General features: G+C 40.4%; 1 protein-coding gene across 2 annotated transcripts in view; it reads left to right on the forward strand.

Moving 5' to 3' along the window:
• LOC146385846 (protein sidekick-1-like) overlaps window positions 1–24,700 on the forward strand; it is a 275,365-nt gene that overhangs the window by 176,678 nt on the left and 73,987 nt on the right. For both annotated transcript variants that reach the window (XM_084931824.1, XM_084931825.1), the window contains 10 exons: window positions 1,136–1,238; window positions 4,105–4,280; window positions 8,304–8,387; window positions 12,454–12,648; window positions 13,953–14,069; window positions 14,337–14,504; window positions 15,274–15,376; window positions 16,287–16,460; window positions 21,089–21,225; window positions 22,429–22,576. In XM_084931824.1, coding sequence (XP_084787950.1) covers window positions 1,136–1,238; window positions 4,105–4,280; window positions 8,304–8,387; window positions 12,454–12,648; window positions 13,953–14,069; window positions 14,337–14,504; window positions 15,274–15,376; window positions 16,287–16,460; window positions 21,089–21,225; window positions 22,429–22,576 — 1,405 coding nt within the window. The remainder of the gene's footprint in view (window positions 1–1,135; window positions 1,239–4,104; window positions 4,281–8,303; window positions 8,388–12,453; window positions 12,649–13,952; window positions 14,070–14,336; window positions 14,505–15,273; window positions 15,377–16,286; window positions 16,461–21,088; window positions 21,226–22,428; window positions 22,577–24,700) is intronic.

Here is a 24,700-nt window from a genome sequence, read left to right on the forward strand (position 1 = left end):
CTGGGAACCAAGGGAAGTTCACACACACACATACACACACACTCTTACAGAGCCATAACAGTAACATATAGGCTTCACAAAATCTTTAAAAGACTGACATAAATTTTTCTGTTTGTCTGGTTTTTTTTTTGCTATATTCTGAACAAATGTTATACTTTTCAAACTGATAACAATTCTAAGGCATTCTCTTCTTATGAGAGGCCATTCAGGCCATAAATCATACTTTCTCGCACACACACAAAATCATAATCTTGCACGTACACCACAGTCTCCTACATACCATTTGGGCAATAAATCACTCTTCATATACTCACACTAGTGTACTTCTTTTTTCTGAGAAGTATAATTGTAACTCAGACACATTGCCATGCTATCTCCAATACATCATTATGTTCTGGATAGTGTGGTTCAGACAGAAAGAATGCTGTTGTTTATAAGAGCGAGTTACACTGTTTGTGTGTGTATGACTGAAAATATGTTTGAGATAAGAGGACACAGTTGTTTAGAAACCGAAAGAAAGTTTTATCAGAACTTTTAGTCTTTTCTCAGTCACATCTTTATTCTCACACCTCAAATTTCACTGCCATTCGTTCAATCTCTGTTACTGTCTTCATTATGAGCAGACACTGTCCAGTTGGAGATGTTGCGCAGTGGGTATGATGCAGTCACTCTTTCTGCTCATCCAAACGATGCAGCATCTGTGTTTTCACTGTATTGATTCAGCCAGTGTACACTATGCTTTTTAACAGAATGTAAACAAAACTGCATTGAATTTGGACAAAATTGCGTCAAACAGGACAATGATGCCAGGCACAGAAAATTCCTCCAGAGTAACGTGAGAGACTGACAATCTCATACACAAAGTTATTACTTGGTGATTCTGCAAACTACTGAATCGTGGGCTGTGCTTAGTTTTCACAATCATGTGAACTAAAACTGTGGAAACTGTGATGATTAGCTTTGTGTAGTCATGTTTGCTACACAAAGTTGGGTATAGTACGACACTGAGTGGACAGTGTCAGAGTGTAGTGGTGTGCGTATGTGGAAGACCATTGAGATCTGTGTTTGAGATCATGCTGCTGTCTACGGTTTATGAGCTAACCCGCCTCTCGTTTTTTTTCTCTTTCTGTTGCAGATCCCGAGTCAGAACCAGTGGTTCCGGCTATCGTGATTGGTCCAAAAGACACAACAGTGGTGGCGGGAAATGAAGCTATACTGGAGTGCATTGCTAATGCTAGGTAAACTCCTTATACATGCATACAGACGTGCACATACAAACATGCCTGCAGAGGGTGAACGGTTTCTTTTGCTAAACTGTTTTCTTCCAGGTCACTTAGAGGACACCTCGGAAACTTGTAGCTCAGCAAATGTTCCCCTCTCACTTAAATTACTCACATTGGGTCACCCAGCTCACACAGCTTACAATAATTACCTGAACGACTGATTATCCTAGCCATTATTTTAGTTTAGTTTTGATTAGTTTCTTTTTTTTATTGTATTGTATTATGGGTAATATTTGTCAGGGACAGTATTTAAGAAGTTCAGAGTAGGTATTATAATACAAACACTGAACTCATAGGCATGGAATACATCGCAGGCCCAGTAAACATTTACACAAAAACGTCTACATACTGGCTGTTCTGTAAATGTTGAACAAATTGATCAGGAAAAGTAAAGCGATTTTCTCCATACATTTTATCTGATTTATGTCAGTTCTTTAAGTACACAGCATCAATTCAGTTAGTTTAAATTGCTTAAAGAATTATTAAGTGAATCTAGGTAGTCATACTTTCCTCCTGGAATATGTGATGAGAATGTATTTTTATGCTTATATTATAATCTTCTGTTATATTCACTGAGAAGCAGGTTTTCCTATGAGTCCAACATTAATAGGAAAAAAAAGAAAAGTGCCACTGAGGCTATAATGACCAGATAAGAGCACAGCCATTCAGAATGATGAGTTTTATGGACTCAACAGGTGATATTTTTTGCCTACTTTTGTTCTGTTTGTACAAGGGTTTTGTCAGATTTTGTTATTAAGTCTGACCTAGGCTGGCTGCTCTGTTTTGTGAGAGCCCCTTTAAATGTTTTTCTGCTGCACTTGACCGGCACTTGACCACTGGGTAGCACTCAAGGTATAAAAAAATCAAGTGACTATTAAACATAATGGATACCTGGAATGTAGCTACAGTAGCTTTTACAAAACAGCAGATGAACCATCTCAGTCTAATAAGCTATTAGAAAAGTGATATTTAATTCAACACTAATAAGTTTGTTTTGAGGTTTTTGTTTTCTTCGTTTTGTTTTATTGCCTGCTCTGAAAACGTAGAGAAAGCCTAGTGACTATTTCTGCTATCAGAGATGTACCCACTGAAATTCTCACACCAGAGAGATAGTCTTGTACCAAGGAAACAACTGAAAGAGAGAAACTATACTATACAATATCTGGGAGAAATAGGAGTTTGAGCAATGAAATCTAAAGTAGTGCTAAATTCTAAAAGCATTGGCTATCCACCTCCATTAATCATCAGTGAGTTATAGCGCTGTCCTGCTAAAGTGCTGAAATGATTAGAAGCTGATTGGAAGCCCAGTCCCAGCAGACCTAATAGGAAGAGTTTTAAAATCTGCTTTTCACTCTTTATAAGGGACAGAAACCACCGAGTCTGCAAATATTCAAATGTTTTCCATATCTGCTGGTTAGGTGCCTTTAAATTCAAGTTTGTCTTCACTTCACATTTGGAATGTGATTGACAAAAAGTGCTTGTTGTGTTTTATTTACACTTGGACGGCATCTAAAATAACAGATTCCACCAGAAAAACTTTGCTACGAGTTTTATATGACCATTTCATCGACTAAATCAGTGGATTTCTGTCCAAAACAGTCTATCACTGCATATGGCAGAAGAGATTTGTGTATCTCAAATTCAAACCAAGTAAAGGGTTTTGGCACAACTTCACTTACTTCCAAGGTGCTTGGAGAAAAAAGTCGTCTGAAGAGATGCAGCCATTATGCGTGATGACCCTGATGAAGGCTGTGAGCCGAAATGTGTCGGTCGAGCACCACATTTGTTCTCTGTACTACAAGTTCTTCTGGTTAACCTCTGGTTCGTTAACCTCTTCAGACTGTGTCTCAAATTCATCCAGGCATTGAATGCAAACATGGTTGACTTACTGGCCTTCTTTTCATTCGCTTTGTGACTTGTTAATAAAGTTCTTTGTGAGTGTCATCTACTGCCACCAACAGTATGACTGCTAGTAGAATAAAAAAGGCAAAGAAATGTTGGAAAAATTCAATAAACATTAATACTAACATTGTAATGCTAATGATCTCTAATATAAAGTATTCTGCAGATGTATTTTACACCCAGCTTTGCTTATGAATCGTTTTGTTGTCGTTGTCGTCTCTTTAATTTCTGCTCCTGTTGTTTGTGTCATGATTCCTGCTGTACTACTTTTAAAATGTACTAATTGTGAATGTTCCAGTGAAGAAACTGGACGCTAACATCATCTATCTTGTTGTTCAAATGCAGCTGTGGTTTTTCATCTGATTTTGTTAATGAGTATTTGTGTTTATATTCGCATCACTACATTTTGGTTGAAATTCATAGCTTCCTGTCTCCTACCTGAGCTTTTGAGCGGTCCTTCGCAAAATGCATTTTAAGAACAGTTCCAGATGCTGATTACATTAGTAGCTGTTGTCATGCTAAATTGGGTACATGTTCACTGCATAAGATAAGAAATATATTGTTGGAAAAAGGGAAAAAATGAGCTGCACTTATATGACTTGAGAATATGCTGCTACATTGCTGTCTTGCATAAATGCACATGCACAAAAGAATGTTTTTTTTCCCGTGTTGTTTATCCAAAACAAAATTTCATTTTACACGAAAACCCATTTCCTTTCCCAACATTTAGAGTAACTGACTGAAGCTCCTTCATGCTGAGTAGAGCTGACTGCTCTGATATAGACTGTCATCATTCATTTCCTGCCTCATTGACAAATAAACTGATGGATTTAATATGTTGTAATTGCCTTCTGCCACCCAGTTCTGCTCATTCTTTTTCTCCTCTCCTCTCCTCTCCTCCTTTCTCTTCTCCTCTCAGACCAGTGGACCGCCTTCTGGTGTCGTGGAAGCGTGATGGGCGTCGGCTTTCCAGTGGGCAACGGCTCATTATTCCTGCCCCCACCTCTTCTGACACGGGCTTATATGTTTGTGAAGCATCGTTTAGCAACAGCACTGCCAAACCCGTGGAGACAAAAGCGCACCTCACTGTAATGGGTAAGAAGAAAAAAGCAGTCACTTAGTCACCCACAGACACACTCGCATTCAGATTTCCATCATTTCACTTCAAATGACATTACACTGACTTACATTCATATCCTCGTCACTTATCCTAAATCGAAAAACAAGTTGGGTTGAGTTGATTGTGTTATTTACCATTAGTTCCATATATGTTTGACTTTTTTTTAAAGCTGTTTATAAATGACATATTCAGGTTGCAGTCGATGAATTTGACAAATTTGATTTAGTGTGAAAACTCAGCTTTAATTCCAAGGATTGAACTGAAATACTGCATTAACCGTTGAGGGATAATGACCATTTTATACACAGTCCCCTATTTTCAGGGGCTTAAGTGTAATTAGACTCAAAAGATGCTTCATGGAAATGCATTATTTTGTCATATTAGTAAGGAGATTTTCATTTGCATTTGGAAGCTTTTTCTGTGAACCCATAATGAATTCTAAATGTAAGTGAGACAGGCCATTCATAAAAAGAAAATAAACCCATCCAAAAGAGCAGAAACAGCAGGACTTTCCAAATCTTCACAAACAGTCCGGTATATTCCTAGAAGAAAAAAACACACTGTTGAAGTAAAATGACCGGACATCCACAGACGATGCCTGTGGTTGATGATCACAGAATCCTTTCCATGGTGAAGAATAATTTGCACTTTGTAATTTGAAGCATGTGAAATTATCTGTGTGATGCACATGAACGCATGTTCCCAGTGTCACTGAGACGTGTTAGAAGTCTGATGAACTGTGTAGAGATTGCATTCATATGTATTAGACGGTGCTTTGAAAAGTGAGGCACAGCATACTGTAAAAGCAAACCAGCGTTATTTGTTTTTAAGGTCAGGAAGCAAATTAAGGAAGTCGTCACCTGATTTCAGCTCACTTGAGCTGCATTTCACTTTGCTGATAAAAGACTAATGGCAGGGAGAACAAACAACACTGAAGAGAGGGATGCAGCAGAGGCCAGGATAATCATCACAAAGGATGCCCATTGTTCGCTGATATCCATGAGTTACACACGCCAGACAGTCATTGTCTGTGAAAGATTCTCCACAAAGTGTTGAAAATGTTCATTTTATTTATGAATGTGTTAATTTGTCTAGTTCATTTGAGCACCTGAAACTCTGGGATTGTTTATGAAAATTGCTGTAGTTTCTCCACAGTTAACGCAATGTTTTTGTTCAGCCCCTTGAACTGAAGATTGAACCTTAAGCTCTTATTTATTATACTGAAAGTACAACTTAAATAACTGAATATTTAGGCCTAGCTCTATGTTTAGGGGACTTTTGCCCCAAAAAGGGAGGCGAGTCCCCACAGTGTTATTGTGTAAAGACATTTATGTCCTCATAACATGAGTAATACAAGTACACACACTGCCTAACAAAATTATCCATGATTGTCCTGGGTAGGTCCACTAATGCCCTCAACATGTGATTAATTTCTGCTTTAGCCTCGCTCTTGTCTTTCCTAGTACATTTGTTGCTCCGGGCACTGTTTATTCCTCCACTTATTCTTACTTCACTCCTGGAAGCTGGACTGTGAGCACCCGAGGCAGTGACTGTCATCTACAGCACTGCTCGAGCTGAATCTGTTGTCCACATTCACCATTAAATTGTCCATTGTAGTCACAAACAGCTGTTGGATTCATGTACACACAAACTCACCCACGTGTTCTCACAAAAACATGCATGTGTGCACTTCATGCTTACACACAATCACAAAATGGCACCATGGCCACATATGCCTGTTTGCCCGGCAGCTCAATTAGCCCCTCTCCCTGGAGTCACGAATCAATAAGAGGACGCTGAAAGCACTCAAACAAGAGCACTCTTGTAGCAAGCCACTCCTGTCTTCTGCGTGTGTGCGTGTAATAGAAAACAACAAACACGCGAGCAGGGAGCATGTGATTGATGAGCCGAAACTTCTCTCCTCTAGTTTCTTAGCATCTTTTTACTCTGCTGTGATTGTCTGTGCGAAAGAGCACCTAAGCAGAGAGCACCGACTACCTACGCCCACAGAATATTCAGAAGACCTGCCTGAATATTTATACCCTACTTATTCTCGTTCTGTGCCCCCTCATAATCCTTTTTCTTTGTCTTCCCCCCAAAAACTCCTTTTTCTAAGTTATCTTTCCTCATTAGGCCGGCAGGACCGTTAAGGCCTGCCTGGCAGGGAAAAAGCCTGGATGCATTCATATGTATCAGAAAAGAAGTGACTGACGAATACATTGGTACTGATCCTCTTTTTCTGCTATGGGCTCAACAGACCTTGATGCAATAAAAGGGATTCCTAAACAGAATAGTGTATGTGTCTATTTGAAAGAAAGAGACAGCCTCAAAGGCATTCATTATTCAATTTCATTTCTTTTCTGCCCCGATCCTCTAATCGGAATATGTATGATACTGCATCCTTGTGTTGTATACTGTACAAACGACTTGCGGTGCAAAAAACAATATATCTGCTGTTGTTTTCTGTCTTTGTTTTGCAGACAGACATCAGGGAATCCACAATAGCTCAAATCCCTAAAACCAGCCACCCAAACACTCTTAAATGTGTTTTGTTGTGTTTTGGCATCTAGGTTCTTGCACTCACCTGACTGAAGGAGAATAATGCAGCTATGTTATCAGCGTCACACCATATGGCTGTTATTCATCTCTTGTTTTCCCATTCGCTCTTCACTGCACGCTTTCCTCTTTCTTTTGTCAAAAATCAGGCAAAATTGCACAGTGCACAGTAAAGATAGGTGATGCTCATATGTGGGTTTAAAAGTTGCCTGGAAGAACTAAAAGGAACTTTGTGTTTTCTCTTCAGTCTGCTGTTTAGATGTGAGGGTGGTCTCGCTTTCAGCCACACATGTACTCCAGGTTGGGACTGCATTTTAACTCGCCAGCTTCCATTCAGCAGCGTGTTTTTATGCAGCGTGCTCTCAATAAAGGCTCTGCAACATCCAAATTAGATGCAGTGAAATCAAATGTTCTCTTTTTAGGAGTGTGGTAACAAAGACAATAAGATGAAGCATGGGTTCTAAAATATGGTGAATGTTGTGAAAAGGTCTTTAGCATGATCTGTGATCTTTTTCTGTTATAAAAAAGTCGTTTTGGTGACTAAATGTAACCATGCGCCAACTGAAAGATCAAGTAAAAAAAACAAAAACGGGACTTATGTCACGTGATGGAAAGTCCTGATGTTTACAGCACTCCTGCGTGGTAGTGACGGCAATAAGTGAAAATGCAGTCCACTGAAATACGATGCAAAGAAAAGAAAATAATGTGGGGCACAAATGAAACTTTTATTAAAATTCTCCTTTTTCAATAAGAGGTATATTGTTGCAAAAGCCAAAATACACATTTATTATTTAAGTCATACACTGGACATTTCATTTTCCTCAGTCATTCTCTGGTGAACAATTGCTACCATTGTGTGGACTCACAGACTCAGCTGTCATCTCTTTGTAAATATTAACAAGTGCTTAAAAAATGAGAAATGGAGTCTGTGCAGCAGTAGGTAACTTCTTTTATAGCAAGTAAAATGTATTACAATATTATATATATGCAAGCATATATTTACATTCAAGGTTTTTGTTTATTCTCACCACTGCTGTCAGCACTTAGAGCAGTGCTGGTGAAGATGTTTGGATGGAGCAGTCATTGGCAGCAAAATGGAGCTGTTTAAGAAAAAAAGAGGAGGATTGTGCCCCTTGGGACCTTCCCCGAATGTGTTTTTTTGTGGCTGTGTATGGAAGCCATTTCACAGAGCATATAGACACAAAATCCTGCCTTCCACTGGCACTTAAGTTACTCAGTGCCAAGAGGGGAACCATTTCTATTCTGCAGTGCTCCATTACAAGTCTCCTCTATTAAGGAATAAATACTTGGAGAGGGAAAACTGTAAATTTGTCTGTTACATTTTCATTTTCAGCCTTTTATTTATTTATTTGCCTAAATTGAGAGCTTGTTAGTAGCTGTTTAATGACTTGGTGTTATTACAATTTTTTTTTTCTCTGCAGAACCGCCCTCTCTGACCGCTCAGCCAAAAAGTAAGATCTTTGGAGAGCTCGACAGGAATGCGGAGATCCCATGCCTGGCTGCAGGTACGCATGTGCATGTGATAAATAGTTGTATGTATAAAGTTGTAGAATCTAAGTTTGTCATAAGCCTTATTTTTGGCGGGGGGGTTAATTTTTATACCTGTTTATAATAACCATAATGGAAGTTGGGTCAAAAAGCTAGGTGTCACTTTGTTTCTTTGAAGATGACGTCCAGCTGTCTGCGAGGGAAGGCTTGCTTCATCGATAAAATACAACAAAGCGCAGTAGAAACAGACAGGAAATAAATAGTGGAATTTTAAACTGAAGTGTGAAATGAGAAGATGAAGACCAGCATTCTCACTGGGGTGACTCAGATTATTACATGGAACATGTAACACTTCCATTAGGCACTCTCCTTAAAACGATAATAACGTTAGTCTCAGTCTTGTTAGCCAACACTCAGTATTGTCTCAGTTATTGTCTAGATTCACACTTCATCAAACCTCCCCTGCCCCTTTACTGCTGTGTGAAAATGAAATAAAACAAACAATGAAAATTATTTTCAAGTTTCTAAATTCCAGCGCCTGAAAAGTGTCAGGGGAGGCTGTTCCACATGCATTCAGTGATCCAGCAGCCACTTAAAGTGTGCTGAGTCTCACAGGCTGCTTGTGCGTGCCACCACATGAGTCGTAGAGCTGATGCATACTCACACGTCGGATTTTTAATTATTCTTTAACTCACTAATGTTTAACTTGGTTCCATCAAACTTCCCCAGCTCAATAGTTGTGTTACTTTCTGAAATGTTATGTTTGGATATGCTAATAATGCATTATGTCTCTAAATATGTGTGTATTTGCATAATTTTCCAGACCACAAATCTGAACACTGGATAAACCAAGTTGTTGTTTCATTTTGTTGATATATGAGAGTCAAAGATTTTTTTACCAAAGGGATTTTAAAAATCTCTTTTTATGACTTCATAAACCAGAAAATACTCCCACCAGACAGCTAATAATTGTCAAATTCCACTATATTTGTAGGAATAAACTGTCGTATGAATAAAGCTATGAATAAATAAAGACTAAGAGCAAATACCTCAGAAAAAGCTTCAGGATATAGACAGGAGGAACTGTTCGGTGCACACTGTATGGCTGCTCGGCCATGGAAATGCATGAAGCTCCCAGCACACAGCTTTTGTGCTGATGTTAGTGTCAGAGGAAGTTTGGGGTATTGCAGTGATTGAGTCAGCAGAGTGTTGGAGCCTTTACCCACCTCAGCACTCGGTGACCCCGCCATGGCTGAATTGCTGTGGCTCCTGAGCGCCTCCACATTGCAATAATACTGCTTAGAGTTGAACGCGGAGAATCTAGGAGGAAGGAAATTTCCCGAACTGACTTGTTTAACCAGTGGCAGCCATCACATGCTCAAAGTTTTTAAGCTCTTTAGAACGACCAATTCTTTCATAACTGATTGTAAATGGAGACTGCATGGCTGAGTGCTTGATTTCATACACCTGTGGCAACGAGACTAAAAATACCTGAATTCAAAGATTAAGAGGTGTGACCCAATACTTTTGTCCACATGTTATGTCAGTATTACAGGTTTTCCTAAATGTGATGTTTAAATGTCAAAATTAGATATTATATTATTAGTTATGTATTAATTTGCATAAGCATCGTTTTCTCTGAAAAAAAAACTCAAAATGAGACTGAGCAAAACATGTTTAACACTTAGTGTCTCACCTTAACTGCTTCTTTAACTTTGGGTGACGGACACTAAGCGAGAAAGAGGATGTGATGGTTCTACGTCATGTGTTGTTGTGGGGTTTTCTTTTAGTACGTTATATTCCTATTCAGTGTCTTTGGGGTTTCTTTTAGGTTTTACTATAATGCTAGCGTTTGGGGTTTTTGATTATTGTTAGTTTGCACTTTGTGTTACTTCACATTTTGGACTGTTTTTAATTCTATTTACAGACTAATAATTGCTTTTTGCTATTTAAGCAACCACAGGCACAGAACCAGTGTTGGGATTGTTACTGAATAAAGTAATTATTAGATGTTCTTCTTTCCTTTTGTTAAAGTAATGCAGTATGTTACTTAATTATTTGCTGGAGAAAGTAATTTGTTAGACTACTCATTATATTACTTTTGCATTGCTCCATTACATGTGAAATGCACTGTTACTCAATTAACAATAATAACCTTAGGTTTTAGGACCTTGTACATCTTATCTTATAAAAAAAAAATAGTGTTCTTTTAGTGTTTATGTATGAGCAGAAAACTGGCAACACAATGCAAATTTGAAAAACCAGCTCGGAGAGACTTCAAAGTGATCACCACAGTAATTGTACTGTAGAAACAGGTGTGAATAGACATCAAGGCTACAAAGCTGCCAGCTTGACTGCTCATCATTGTGTTTTTTACCTGTTGAAGTTCAGGTTCTGGCTGCTGGGCTGCCAGACACTCAGCATTAACATCACTCTCGGTTCTTCACTAGCTTTGTGTTAGCATGCTGTCTGTGCAGATGTTTGCAAAGAGCTGAAGTTGTGTTACCACTCCTGGGTGCAGGTTGCACTTTACCATTGTGTTCTTGTCCTTTCATGGATTAAAGATAAAAGCAATGTCCATATTTCCACTCCTCAAATGTTGTACTCTGCTTTACCATTTTCCTCCTCCCTGCACATGAACCAAAGTCAGTCGATTGTAGCACAAGTGGAGTAAGAAAAAGGCATGTTTGTTTTTTTTTTTTTTCTTTCCATGCACCTCTCTTGCCAGTAACTAAAGAATATAAGCAACAACATGGTTGTAACTGTATAAAATTAGTGAGTTTAGCACAGTAACTTGTTACGACACTGCACTACTGAAAAATGTAACTTCACTAAAACTGTCTCGCACATTACATGAACTATAAAAAGCACTGCGTTGCTCGGGAATGCATTACATGCAACACTGCAGATAACCATCCACACACATTCACTTTACTATCACCAGTTACTGTAACGTGTAAGTCTCCAGACTGTGGGAGGCCACCAGACCACACGGTGAGAACCAATGCAGCCACAGGGGGAGCACTGTGCCATCCCATTCATTTCTTCTATGTCAACTTTACAAGTCAAATGTTGAGGTTTGCAGCTCTTGTCCTGCTGTTTGCTGTTGCAGTTGTGTCAAGGTGACTCTGCTAGCAGGGGTTTGGCATCATTCGATATGTGTGTGCGTTAGTTTGAAGGCTTCATGAACAATGACACTTTACTTTTGGCATTGTGAGCGCACGCTGGTATGCTGAGACCGAGCCTGAAAATTGCACTTGTTCATGACTCTTGTCTTTAAATGGATTACATGAAAACACTTATATGAGCCGGGCTAGATACAGCTCTAAAAACTGCAACACCCTCCCCTTTCTCTCTCTCGCTCCCTCTCTCGCACTCTCTCTCTCTCTCTCTCTCTCACACACAAACACATACACACACACTGAGTGAGTTTATGTTCCTCCTCAGTAATCTGATACAGTGGCAGTGTAATTAAATAGCAGGGGCCTCAGGCTATGGAGAGAGGGATGGAGGCTAAGAGGAGAGATGAGGAAAGGAGAAAAGAGCGCACGGTGACAGAGTGAGTGAGACGAGGAGGGGGTGAAAAATACGTCACGCGTGTCTGTGAAAGCTTGACACCAACAGAGTGAGAAACGGTGTGGAATTCATCGCTCACTCTAACAGCCACAAACACACACGCACACACACACAGGTGTGAAGGGTTTGAGACAGACTAATTGCATGAGCCCCCTGCCTGTCATATTTGGCATGTCTGTCAGACAGGTGGGTGCTGATAGTGTAGCTCTTCGATGTGCTGCCCACATCTTTTATTCAGAGTGTTTTCTGGACCCTTCTGCCACCCTTACTCTACCACCCACACCGTCCAATCAATATATTATTAGCGGTCATTATGCCCACATGCATATTTATAGAGAGAGAAACTGGATAAAAGAGAAGAAAGATTGTTGAAATGAGTGTGTGTGTGTGTTTTAGTGGGAGTTGGAGTGGTTTGCTCAGCAGCGAGGTCAGCTAGCTGCTTATTAAGAAAACTGAAAAATGTTCTTACACTGTGCTTTTGTGTGCCATGTGCATTCATATATGTAGGTGTGCCTCAGCCCAGGATTGAGTGGTATAAGGACACGGTGCCTCTTTCCAAACTGGCCAATCCTCGCTACAAGGTCAGCGCAGCAAACGGGCTGACTGTGCGCAGGGTGCAGCCGGGAGACGGAGGAATATTCCAGTGCTTCGCTCGCAACCCTGCTGGAGAGGCTCAAGCACAGACACAGCTCTTTGTCTCCAGTGAGTTTCTCTGATGCATACACACAAGAATGGAAGCATGAATAGACAAACCTACATCAGCCTTGAATTCCGACTCTCTATTCACTCTTGTATCACTTCACTTCTGTACCAGCTTTTTCTTTTTTATTGTCACTTTCTTTGACTTTTTCTACCTTCACTACTAGCGCTGGAATTCAGCATTGTTTTGTTTCTAGATTATTTTTTGGGGGGAATCAATCGAGCTTCATGAAACTCAAGGTAAAATTGTTACCATTCTTGGGTTCCCCGAAAAGACAGTAGACGATTGAGCCTTCCTTTTAGCCCCTCAGTTCATCCTCTGTCTGAAACAACCTGTTTTTGCTCTCTTCCCTTGCCAGCTTTCTTGTGATTGACTTGTAAACAAAAGGTTTGAACACCATGTGGATGCGGCTGCTGTTCTCACAGCCAGAGCGGTGGGGCTAAGATTACCATACCAGGGATATGTTCTCTCACTGACATATTACAGGTCAAGACTAGAAACAAAATGCTGGAAACTAAGTATGCAAAGCAGTATGAATGCTGAGCTTTTAGCTCACAGGTTTGATATATTAAAGTTTGTCCATATACAACTATGACAATAATATATATCAGAATAAATAAGGGAAAGCTTAATAGGTTTTGAATCCTGCAAACATCCAGAAACTGCCAGCTGTGTTATACACCTGAAATGCTGTCAACCTCTGTCTTTGGACCATATCTGTACAGATGATAAGATGTACAGTTAATAACATGTATTTGACTAAAAGCATGTCCTGTGTGGGCGTGTTCTCTGTTTTGGTAAGAGTCCATAAATACTTAAAGGTATTGTTGTGATCCCACTATGTGAGGAAATTTGTGAACATAGAACGAATGAGATGACGTAGGATTTTCAATTTATACCACAGGTGTATCTAATAAAGATCAAATCTTAGTGACCTTTAAGGTCAGAGGTCAAGTGAATCTACTAGGAGGCTGAGGGGAGCCGCCAGTATATATTTTTTTATTATCATTATTATTAATTTGATCCCTCTACTTTGACGTAATGGTTTTTAATATGTATCAGGCTAGAAAGTTACATTCGGTTTAGTGAGAATTATGCTATAATTAAAAGTCTCCATGGAGCCATCCACATTTATGCACAGACACGTAGTGAATAAAGCCTCCATTGATCAGAGAGGGTGCAGTTGTGCTCAGGTAAACACTTTCATCCTGTAGCTCAAGTCTTTCTCTTTTCTCCTTATCCACAGTGTCCTCTAATGTTCATTGCTCTGCCTTCTGCTCTCTCGTGCTCCCTCCGTGTGTTTCAGGTGTGCCCCCCACATTTGCATCACCTCCCTCTGACCAAACAGTGACTGATGGCAACACAGCCTTGTTTACCTGCCAGACGAACGGAGCTCCAAAACCTGCTATTACCTGGAGGAAAGGTAGCAATGAAGCTCCAAGACTGAGACACCCCACACTGAGACACACACACGCACTGACATTCAATTCAATTCAATTCAATTTTATTTATATAGCGCCAAATCACAACAAAAGTCGCCTCAAGGCGCTTCATAGATACAGAGAAAAACCCAACAATCATATGACCCCCTATGAGCAAGCACTTTGGCGACAGACATAATATATTTGTAATTAAAATGTGCTGACTTTCCTCCACCTCGAGGCTAATTTATTATTTTGTCCCTCCATAGGATCGCAGGTCTTAGCCAGCGGCTCTGTCCAGGTTCCCAGGTTCACGCTGTTGCAGTCAGGTGGTCTGCAGGTTCAGCCAGTCAGCTTCCAGGATTCAGGAGAATACACCTGCATCGCCTCCAACACGGAGGGAACCATCAACGCCACAGCTACGCTCACCGTGTGGAGTAAGACACGTGCACGGACACACAAACAAATGCACATTAAACCGTTCAATATACATTTGCTAAACAGACAAAAACAGACATGGAACACTAGTTTATCCATACCTGTCCAATAGTATTAGTTCAGTTTAGTGAGCAGCTCAGTGATTGGTTATTGATGCAGTTGGCTGAGTCAACGCTGAACTAATCATTGGATTTGCCAAGCAAGAGGATGATTGATTAGCCAATAAACCAATTGCTTGGCTGATTTTTTTTATCTTATTTTTTTTGCATACATATAAATATATGTTCTGGCAGCTTTAGATTAAACAGGGTTCAATTACACACACTGTCAGATCCTTACTGCAGTTGAGCTGTGATATAAATGTAAAACGTATACCCTTCAATTTATTGGAGACACGGTCACATCACAAGTGCATGGTGACTGAGTTAGGGACATAACAGATGCTCTCCACTCTGCATGTGCATTTGTTTTTCCACCAATGCCACTTTTCTCCCTCTAAATCATATGCAACACCTGAGTGGAGCAAAGCACCAGTAATTTGATACTCAGCTGTTTTCCACGGCGTTATAATGTGCGTAGGTGTGGGTGCGTGCATGCTTGTGTGTTGTTTATCTTCTTGTAAACTAATTCATATCTCGTTACTGTTGAGGAACATTTAAATGTACACATTTTATACAAGGCCGTGCCTTGTAGTGTGATTCAACAGGTGTGTATTAATTGTATTTAATTTAAGCCTCAGAATGTATCCCACCTCTCTGCTCTTTCCAGATCGCACAGTCATTTCTGTGCCTCCAACAGACCAGCGTGTTATCAAAGGAACCACTGCTACTCTCAAGTGTGACGCTACACACGACCCCAGAATCAGTATCAGGTAACTGTTCCTCAGTGTTTACTACTGTATTTTTCGGGCCATAAAGTGCACCAGATTATAAGGCGCATTAAGCGAATCAAAACAGTCAGATAAGTCAAACTTTACTCAACTCATTCTTCTTGCTGCTCTATTCCCATTTTGTTGCAGCATATTAATGACTAACCTGGTATTGTGGATGGATTACCTCAGTTGTTCTCCTGACTGAAGTTTGGTCAGTTTACAGCATCCTGCCATGCAATTGCATTTGTCCCTAACCATTGGAAACCCTTGTGTTAACTTTTATCAAGTGGAAAAAAGTTAATCCTCCAGCTTCCCTGTGCTAATGTTATGCTAACATAGCTGTGTCACTAGCGATCACATAGCAGAACATTGCGGACATTATATACCAGCTAGTCTAACTTCAGTAGCCCTACAAAGGTCACTGCTGTTTATTTTTTGTTTTTGTTGAAAGTGATAGCAGAGCTGTACATTTAAATTTTTTCAGAAATCTCTCAGTCAGAACATGCTATATCATGTTTAGGTGGAAACTAGCGAGCTAATTTCCTGCTAACTTTGCAAGGCTCCTGGCTACGGTACCTGTAATGCTCCGACAATCCATCAAGTCAATCCATCAGGCTTCGTAGCTTACTAAAGGTGTACTAAAAAAACGTTCACCGATTTTTGAGCGCCATGTACCACATAAAATCGGTTCGAGGTCAGTAAGCACAACCAGAATTCATACATAAGGCGCACCAGATTATAAACCGCACTGTCGATTTCTGAGGAAATTAAAGGATTTTAAGTGCGCCTTATAGTGCGAAAAAATGACGGTACATACATGAATACCAAGTCTGATTCTCTGCCGTGTTTGACAGTTTTGTAAACTATTGTGTTTGAGTTTTGAAGCACCCAAATTCTTCCTCTGTTGCAGCTATAAATGGGAGCGAAGCGGCATGCCGGTTCTTCCGACCAGTGGGGGGCGCGTGTCTGTACGCCAAGGCCTTCTCACTATTAGCCAGACGTGGTCAGGTGATATCGGGGATTACACCTGCACTGTGACATCACAAGCTGGCAATGACTCCCGCCCTGCACGCCTGGAAGTCATGTGAGTTCAGGGAATAAATTCCTTCTGCAATATTTAACCCTCTTCTGTTTTAGGTCATTGTTTGACTTTTCCACCCTTAAGAATGGCCACAAATTTAGCCATTAACAGCAAAAACCTGCAAGGCCAAGTAAACAGCCTTGGGCTTTTTGAAAAACAGACACTTGGGGGATGCTGAAATGCAATAGGTCTCCTAAAACTTATCATTAGTCTAGAGTAGGATTTTATTTTACTACGATATAAAATACAGACAGTTTTATTTCCACCTAATCTGCACATTAGAGGATAAAGAACAACGTTACACTACTGAATAAGTAACACTGACTACAACAACTCTACTAAATTGTATAAAACACAAAGGAAGCATAACAAGGCTGCATCCATTTGACTTGCTGGAGTAATCGAAGCATTCTGCAAACGTGCCATCCTTGAAAATCTTTAAACAAATAAAAGGCACTTGTTGGGTTTTTATAACAGATAGTGTAAGGTAAACCAATAAAATATACGTGAGCTACAGGCTACGGATTTTCCTCTTTGCATGCATTGTGTTGAGTTATATTAACAGGCTGCTTGCTTTAGTTTCATGTTTAATACACTGACAAGAAAATAGCACTATTCTTCTCTTTTAACTCGGTTTGGAAAGAAAGCAGAATTAGGTTTCTTTATTAAATTCAGAAGCACATAATAAATATATTTTAACTTACCCTACACCTCAGGATAGTCTGATGATCTTTAATTTTCTGTGATAACTCTATTTGAGTAAACTGTGAGTAAATCATTATCTTCTGGCAGCAGCGGTTTCCTTCCTCAGGATTTGACGCAGCAACGATTTTGATGTAACAGTGTCTAAAAACCTGAGGGAGCAGTCTATCCATAGCAAGCAATCTGGTTGATTCAAATTACTGATGAGACTGACAGGACATACGCCCTATGGTACAGCATTTTACAAAAAAGACTGACTATACAAGGTGCAATTTAGGCGATGCAGCAGATGGGTAATTTGGTACACTGCCAAACACAAAGAAATGATTGTTGTCAACTTGTTTCATGTCTAATAAGACAGTTGCTTGGGTCTAGTAATAGCCGTGTTCAGTGCAGGGTCAGAGCCTCTAAATCAAATACTCTGTACATGCCATTGAAAGTCTAAAGACACGACTAGTTGTTATTAGATACCCCTAAATGTTATGTAATGACTTTGTAATGACTTTATACATGCTGCACACTCACTGATAATACATCAGTGAGTGTGCAGCATGTATGGTATGCTGCACAGGTATGTTTGTGTACATACCTGTGCAGATTCCACACATCACCTTGTGTGTCTGGTATGCTCAGATTAAAACATATCATACACACACATCAGTGTGTATCCCACGCTCCGACCCACTCAGCCTTATTACAGCCACTAAGAGAACAGGTAGTGGTATTTGTATATTAATAGGCACTTAAATAATACATTTCTGAAAGGCACTTATGATATATTAATATAATTGCCGGGTAGGAAAGAGAATGGACATGAGTCCATATCCTTCTAAATTATAGAGAGACAAGAGGTTATGCATGTCAGACGCAGAGGGAGGGAGCGGATCTGTGTTTATTGCTGTGCAAAAACATACTGGCCTGGATGGGATTTCTATACACCCATGTTTCTGAGCGTGGTGTATGCGTGCGCAGCTGCGTGTATCCACATGTGTGACTGACATTCTCGTTAGCTCAGTATCAATGGGTCACAGGGGCTAACAGACGCTGGCGGCTGAGGAGACAGACTAATTACCAGCGGGTTATTGGTTCAACTCCCGTAAGACCCATTCATGTGTCTATGAGTGTGTGTCTGTGCCTATGTGTGTGTTTGTGATTTGTAAGGACGGTGTGAAGGTACTTGCTCTAATGTTCTCTAAGCTCATCCGTTAATTAATATGATCGTGTCAGCTCGGAGAAGAAAACATCATTCTCATTTCCCCTTGCTCCCTCCTAGCTTCATTCATTGGTGTCCTTCCTATTTCTTGGTGTGCTCCTCCTCTTCCTCTCACAACATTACAGTATGTCTTATTCCTCTCCCACATCTCCTCTAGTTCCCTTTGTTTCTGTGCTTAAATGTTAAACTGCAAAGTTGCTCGTAAGGGAAAAAGGAAGCAAGGCAAATGTTTTCAAACCCTGTTATCTGATGCCCTTAATAGGAGCTTGCAGGCTGTCGAAGCAGAGCTCTTGGACAACATATCTTTGAAAGCTATGTTGTCCATAGCTTAGAAATAATTAATAAGCTTATGAATATGAGATACAGCTAGTCTATACACAGGGGACTCTCTCTTTTATTATAGTTTCAGTGTAAATATATTTATTTTGTTCTTTTATGTTGTCTCAATATTTCTACCAGCACCTGCAGCCTTCATATGTAGTGATACTAGGATTTGCTGTTCTCTCCTTTTCCTCCTTCAAGCCCACAGTCTACAAAAAGAGTTACGATACGCTAAGATTGGTGTAATCAAATATGTGGATTTCTATGTTGCTTTCATGAAAATACCTGTATTGCTTTCTTTGTTATTAACAGGGCAGGGATGAGAAAATGTGTGGAAAATGTGTTTTTTAATAGATGTGATGAGACGCGGTGATGCAGTGCACGTACAGAGTAAATATATGCAAGGCAGCGCCATATTTAAAAGATTTCACCCACTGGAACTGATCCTGGCTCAGACCCAAGATCTAGCCTGGGTGTCAGTGCTAGCAGTATTGCACCTCACATATTTAATAGAATAACAGAACACAGGAAACCAAATATCTGTCTACTGAACAGTCTGCATATTGTCACAGACGCGTTTATGAGATGCAAATGATACTTAAGCAATCAGGGCACATTTTGTCAAGATGTGGATATTAAGGAAAAGTGTGACAGTCTGAAAAAAAGCATGTATTCCCTTCTATGCAAAAGTTAAATAAGTAAATGCAAGACCTGAAATAGGAGACAATTCTATTATGTCCAAGTCAAAAAAATAACCTAATTTTACCAGCAGATCCAAAGTTCAGTATAAAGCTCTTTGAAGCTGTGTCTCATTTGCCTAAGATGTAAAAATAGTGTAATAAGTATATAAGCAGTAAGGGTTGGTTCAAATGAGTGTATGGTTAAGCAAAAGAATATAGAGGGGGGCCTTATTTTAGTTGCTTTGATCTGCGTACAGTTGCTGCTTCCTATGGAAGCAGCTTTGCAACCCACTTTCACCCCAGAGCCACCATTCATGCTGTGTCTAACTTAGGCCCTAGTCACATAGGCCTAGAGACTGGATGGTTGCATAAACCTTCGATTCATTTCAAATCGCAATACAAGCCACTTCACGGTGCTTTATATTGTAAGGTAAAGACCCTAAAATAATATGGAGATTGTGATTGCCTTGGTCGCTAGCAGACCGAGGTGATTGCCTGTAGTTTGCATGTAAGACACTGGCTTGACTGCAGGCAATTGCCATTTACTCTCTCAAGTACGGCAACTGGAAATGGAGACCAGGTTGTTCAACCAACACATTTTAACTTTGACTTTGAAGGCGAACATGCTCTGTTTCACAACCACTTAGTAAGCAGTTGGTGAGTGCTGGCAGACACATCAGCATCTTCCATGCAAACTACTGGCAACTGCAGCAACCTGCTAGCGACCAAAGCAGTTCCATGGAGATATTTGGTTCAGCATTGTGCGCAGTTTTACAACTAATTTCATGCTGGTAACTTCCAGCAACCACTTGGCAATCAGTTGCAGAATGGACTCTTTTCCATAACAACCAGTGGTTTCTAGGAAGCCATTGACCAGTCTCTAGGCCTGTGTTGATGAGGCTTTAACATTTGATTTCAAAGTGACTTTTAGCAACCACTTGGAACCGTTTGGGGAATACAGGTTTTTCCCTAGTGTCCAGTGGTTGCCATATGGTCACTGACAAGTCTCTAGGCCTGTGTGACTGAGGGTGTAATCACTTCATATCTGTTACTGTTGGCGTGAGCTCTGTTTAACGCTCTGGGTTTGCTGATGTTTCTCCCTCAGGCTTCCCACATATACACGAGGAAAGGTCCCAAAACAGAGCCATACTGTCATATATAAATTACTGCTGAGGGAAATAACAATTTTCCTTGAACTAAAGTGGCTCTGCTTGAAATGGAGTTGCAGGTTTATTTATAGACTGGGAGCAATGGCTTTTTGAAATCTACCTGGCAATTGCTTGCAGCCAGGAAACAGTCTAGCCAAATGTCTGGATTCACACTGAAGTTATTGTAATTCTGAGGTTCTAAATTTTCATGTTCCCGTGTATTTGTCTTGATACAATAGAGCCAAAATATCAAACAAGCATGGATGCCTCATATGGGCCAAAACCATCAGTTAAGTCTTTGGTTCTGTCTAATGAATGATTTTATAAATACTTCATATTTATAGCTTTCATTGTCTAGTTTAAGCTTGATGTAACCTTGTTAATATTTCCAATCAGCTTTATATGTGCAGATACAGTAACTTTACCTTTGCTACCTTTGATAAAGCCTAACTATTTCCTTGTCTTCATTCTTTATGTTACGTTTAGCCTCAGATTGAATTGATAGACAAATGAAATTGAAACAGTTTCTGATGTTATTTTTTATTTATTTTTTGTCTGTATATTCAGTGAGCTTCCACATTCTCCTCGCTCCCTGACGGCTCGCCTCAATGATTCGGACTCCCGCTCCGTTCTCCTGTCCTGGCTACGCCCTTTCGACGGGAACTCCCCTCTTCTGTACTACGTGCTGGAGCTCTCAGAGAACAGTATGTATGTGTATGTCCGTCCCTGGGCATACTTTATAGTTCCTGAACGGCGAACATCTGTTCACTCGCTGTCTACCAAGCACTGACGTGCACTCATTTACAAGAGACTGGCATATGGAGAATGGTGCTGCGTAAGCGTACATGCAGATCCACTATAAACAAACTCTTATTTTCCCTGCCTCCTTTAGCCTCTCTCTCCCACACTCTCTCTCTCTCTCTCTCTCTCCCTCTCCCTCTCTCTCTCACACCCACTCTCCAGTACAGATGTTGTAACAGCAGGCTGGCTCTCTATCAAATTATAGAGAGATAGGGAAGAGGTGTTGAGGAATAGACTGACAGGAGAAACAAAGTGGAGGGAGATTGGCTGTTGAGCCGCTCACTCCTGATGTAAGCTAAGGGGATCGGGCAGTGAACGTAACATAGACAGCCAAGCACTTGGCACATGACTCTAAAAGCTGAACTGATCCTTATTCTGATCATTTTTGTAGCGGCACCGCCAATGTGACTTAAAGCTTTGTGCTGTCACCATTTACCAGCTGCTCTGCTGCATCTATAAAAACAGAAGCATTGCCATGGGAGCGAAGAAGAAAAGTTTGGAAAATAAGAGGGAGCGATAAAGACAAAGATGAGGAATGGAGAGAACCTGAACGTCTGGTCGATTTTAGTGACGGATGAAGCCAGACAGTGAGGAATGGATTAGAGTTTTCTGCACACTGATTATCCACTCTCTCTGTTATATATTAGATTTTTTTGTTGTTGTTGTATTGTAGTAAATGGACCACTGTAACTACAATGTGTTTTCATGTCAGACAATGGCTCTAATACCCTGGGCGTGCTTAAAATGGCACATGCACGCTATCAGTCTCGCTTGCACAGATACATGTGGCTGGGGTGATAATAGAGATAATAGTGCATCTGTCTGTGGTATCTTCAGCAGGAAGACTGAGAGATAAGCTGGCAACAATATGAAGCAGCATCTGCGCTTTTTTATTAATCCTTCTCTTCCTTTCCTTCTTGTTGCATCATATGCTACTTCTCTCCTTTATAATTCTCTCCAGCTTACCCCCTGTTTCCTTTACCTTGCCTCTTATCTTTTTCTCCCCTCTTTCCATTTGATTTATAGCTCCTGAGTGTCCCTGTGTCTCCGTTTGTCCTGCCTGCGCCAGATATTATCGGCCTTTAATCTCTGTGTCTTGTGTCTAGACTCGCCATGGAAGGTCTACCTATCAGAGGTTGATCCTGCAGTGACCAAGGTATCAGTGGGCGGGCTCACACCTGCCAGAACCTACCAGTTTAGACTCTGTGCTGTCAATCAAGTGGGCAGGGGTCAGTACAGCGCCGAGACGCAGAGGTAAGAACGACTAATGTACATTTAGAGACAGAGCGAGGTGTCCGAGTAACACACTTACTACTCCCGGCTTTATTAAACATGCGTTACATACGTTGTGACCCCAAACGAGTATTTCACCGATGTTTTCTAAAAAGCACAAGATTTTTTGTGCAGAACATGCAATTATTTGTGTAAAAAAATATCATTACATGTCTGTGTAATAGACACCGATCACGCTACTTTACAAAAGCTGAGAATGAATAAAATGCAACCTTTCAAAAGACATAGTGCCTGCATCCCCACGGTCTAGTTTGTGTATCTAAGAATTTGTGAGTTACATTGTGGGTGAACATGAGTGGGAACATGGGACTCGAAATGAGGATGAAACAGGGATAACAAGGCGTGGATGAAGAGAGCATCCCTTTTTGTTTAGAATCCATTTTCTTTGCAATGAGCAATTTATATTCATCACATTCATGCTGTAGATATCCAAGTTTGTGTGTGGTTGTGTGTGTGTTTGTGTGTCTTCATCACTTTCTATTGCACATATTGAACTAAGGGGTAAAAATGATTAAATAAGCTGCTATTTGTATGTGTGTGCATGAAAGGTGTGATTTAGAATGAAAAACAAATAGAGGGCTGCGCAGATTTATGGTGTTTGCTTGTGCACGCATGTGTGTGTCTGTGTGTGTTTGCATGTTTATCCCAAGGGAAAACGCTAATGGGGGTAATTATGATGCCTTAGCACTGGTGCACTGTATACAGTGAAACAGGGTTAGTGGAGGTGTGGCAGGCCTCTTAAGGATTTTGCCTCTAACTGCGCAGATATACCAAGTCTCTAAGTCATGCACACAATACAACAGATGCAATGCTGCATTATGAAGTAGGCAAACACATACGCATGCAAACACGGTTTTGTCTTACTGAAGAGACTGACCACAGACAGATGCCAGTTGTTGTTCTGCCAATTACACTCGGCAGTCACAGCAGCTATGAGCGCTGCCATCGCACATCCACAAACCTCAGACAAGTCTGCTTTCACTTTGCCTCTTTTCAGCTCGATGTTCTTCTCTTATCTCTGCTCCTCTTCCAATCTTTTCTTCCTGTGGTTTCCTTTTTTTCAAACTCTTGCTCAGTAAATTCTCCTGTTGTGCTTGTTTGTCATTACTCGTCTTCTTCCTGTTTCTCTCTTCCTTCTTTTCTCCTTTCTGCTTCCTAGTCTTTAGTCCAGAGTTGGTTGTTAGAGGGTCCGGTCAATAGATTGGAGTCTCCCTAAGTGAAATTCTGGCATTAAGACAAGTTATCTCTGCTCAGTGTATCAGAGCAGATGGCTACGTCTCGTCCTCGTTGTTCATCTCATACGTACACACACACACACTTTTCATCTGCTTGACTCACTGGTTCACTGGGATAAGACGCACACAGTCAGAGATGCCAAGGTGTGTGCTGCACATAACACACAGTTAGGCATAGCACAATGTCCTGCAGGAGCACTGAGCACCCAAGCAGAAGCATGACAAAGAGCAGTAATGTGGACAGAGTGAGCGACAAAGATCGGGGAAAGAAATCGCTCGTAATATCGATGACAGAAAAGCCCTAATTAAAATTTGAACTTCAAGCTGCTTCTGCTGTCTCTCATTTTGTTTGCGTCTTCTTGATTACAGTCTTTATCAAAACAGCATCAAGTCGTCAATATTTTTTGTTTCTTTCTCTCAGTCTTGCCTCGTCATTACATTGCTTTTCTTTTCTTTTTAATTTCCCTTATCAAGAGTACTGTAGCGACAGGGTGTAGTGTGAGAGAAACTAAAAGTATAGGAATGAAGCTGATCAAAGCTGAAAAACATTACCTCTGAATGAAAAATACTCTTGAAGATTCCTAATTATGCAATCTGGAGTGTAACACATGTGCAGACTTATCCATGCATGACCTGCACTCACATCATTACCATCTTTAAAGAGGAAGCATTAGCAGAGGAAAGACAGATTATACATAAATGCCTGGAACTCCAGGCATCATCAGCACTTTAAAGCATTTTATTTCAGTTCATTTTGCATTCACTCCTTTTTTTTTTTAGTCAGAATCAAAAGACATCAGACTTGGATGTGTGATAAAATGCTTTCCTCTGTCCCATTCTTGTTTGTCAC

This window comes from Perissodus microlepis, chromosome 6, assembly GCF_051167445.1.
Source record: "Perissodus microlepis isolate ML-2025 ecotype Zambia chromosome 6, ASM5116744v1, whole genome shotgun sequence".
In the NCBI taxonomy this organism is placed as follows: Eukaryota; Metazoa; Chordata; class Actinopteri; order Cichliformes; family Cichlidae; genus Perissodus; species Perissodus microlepis.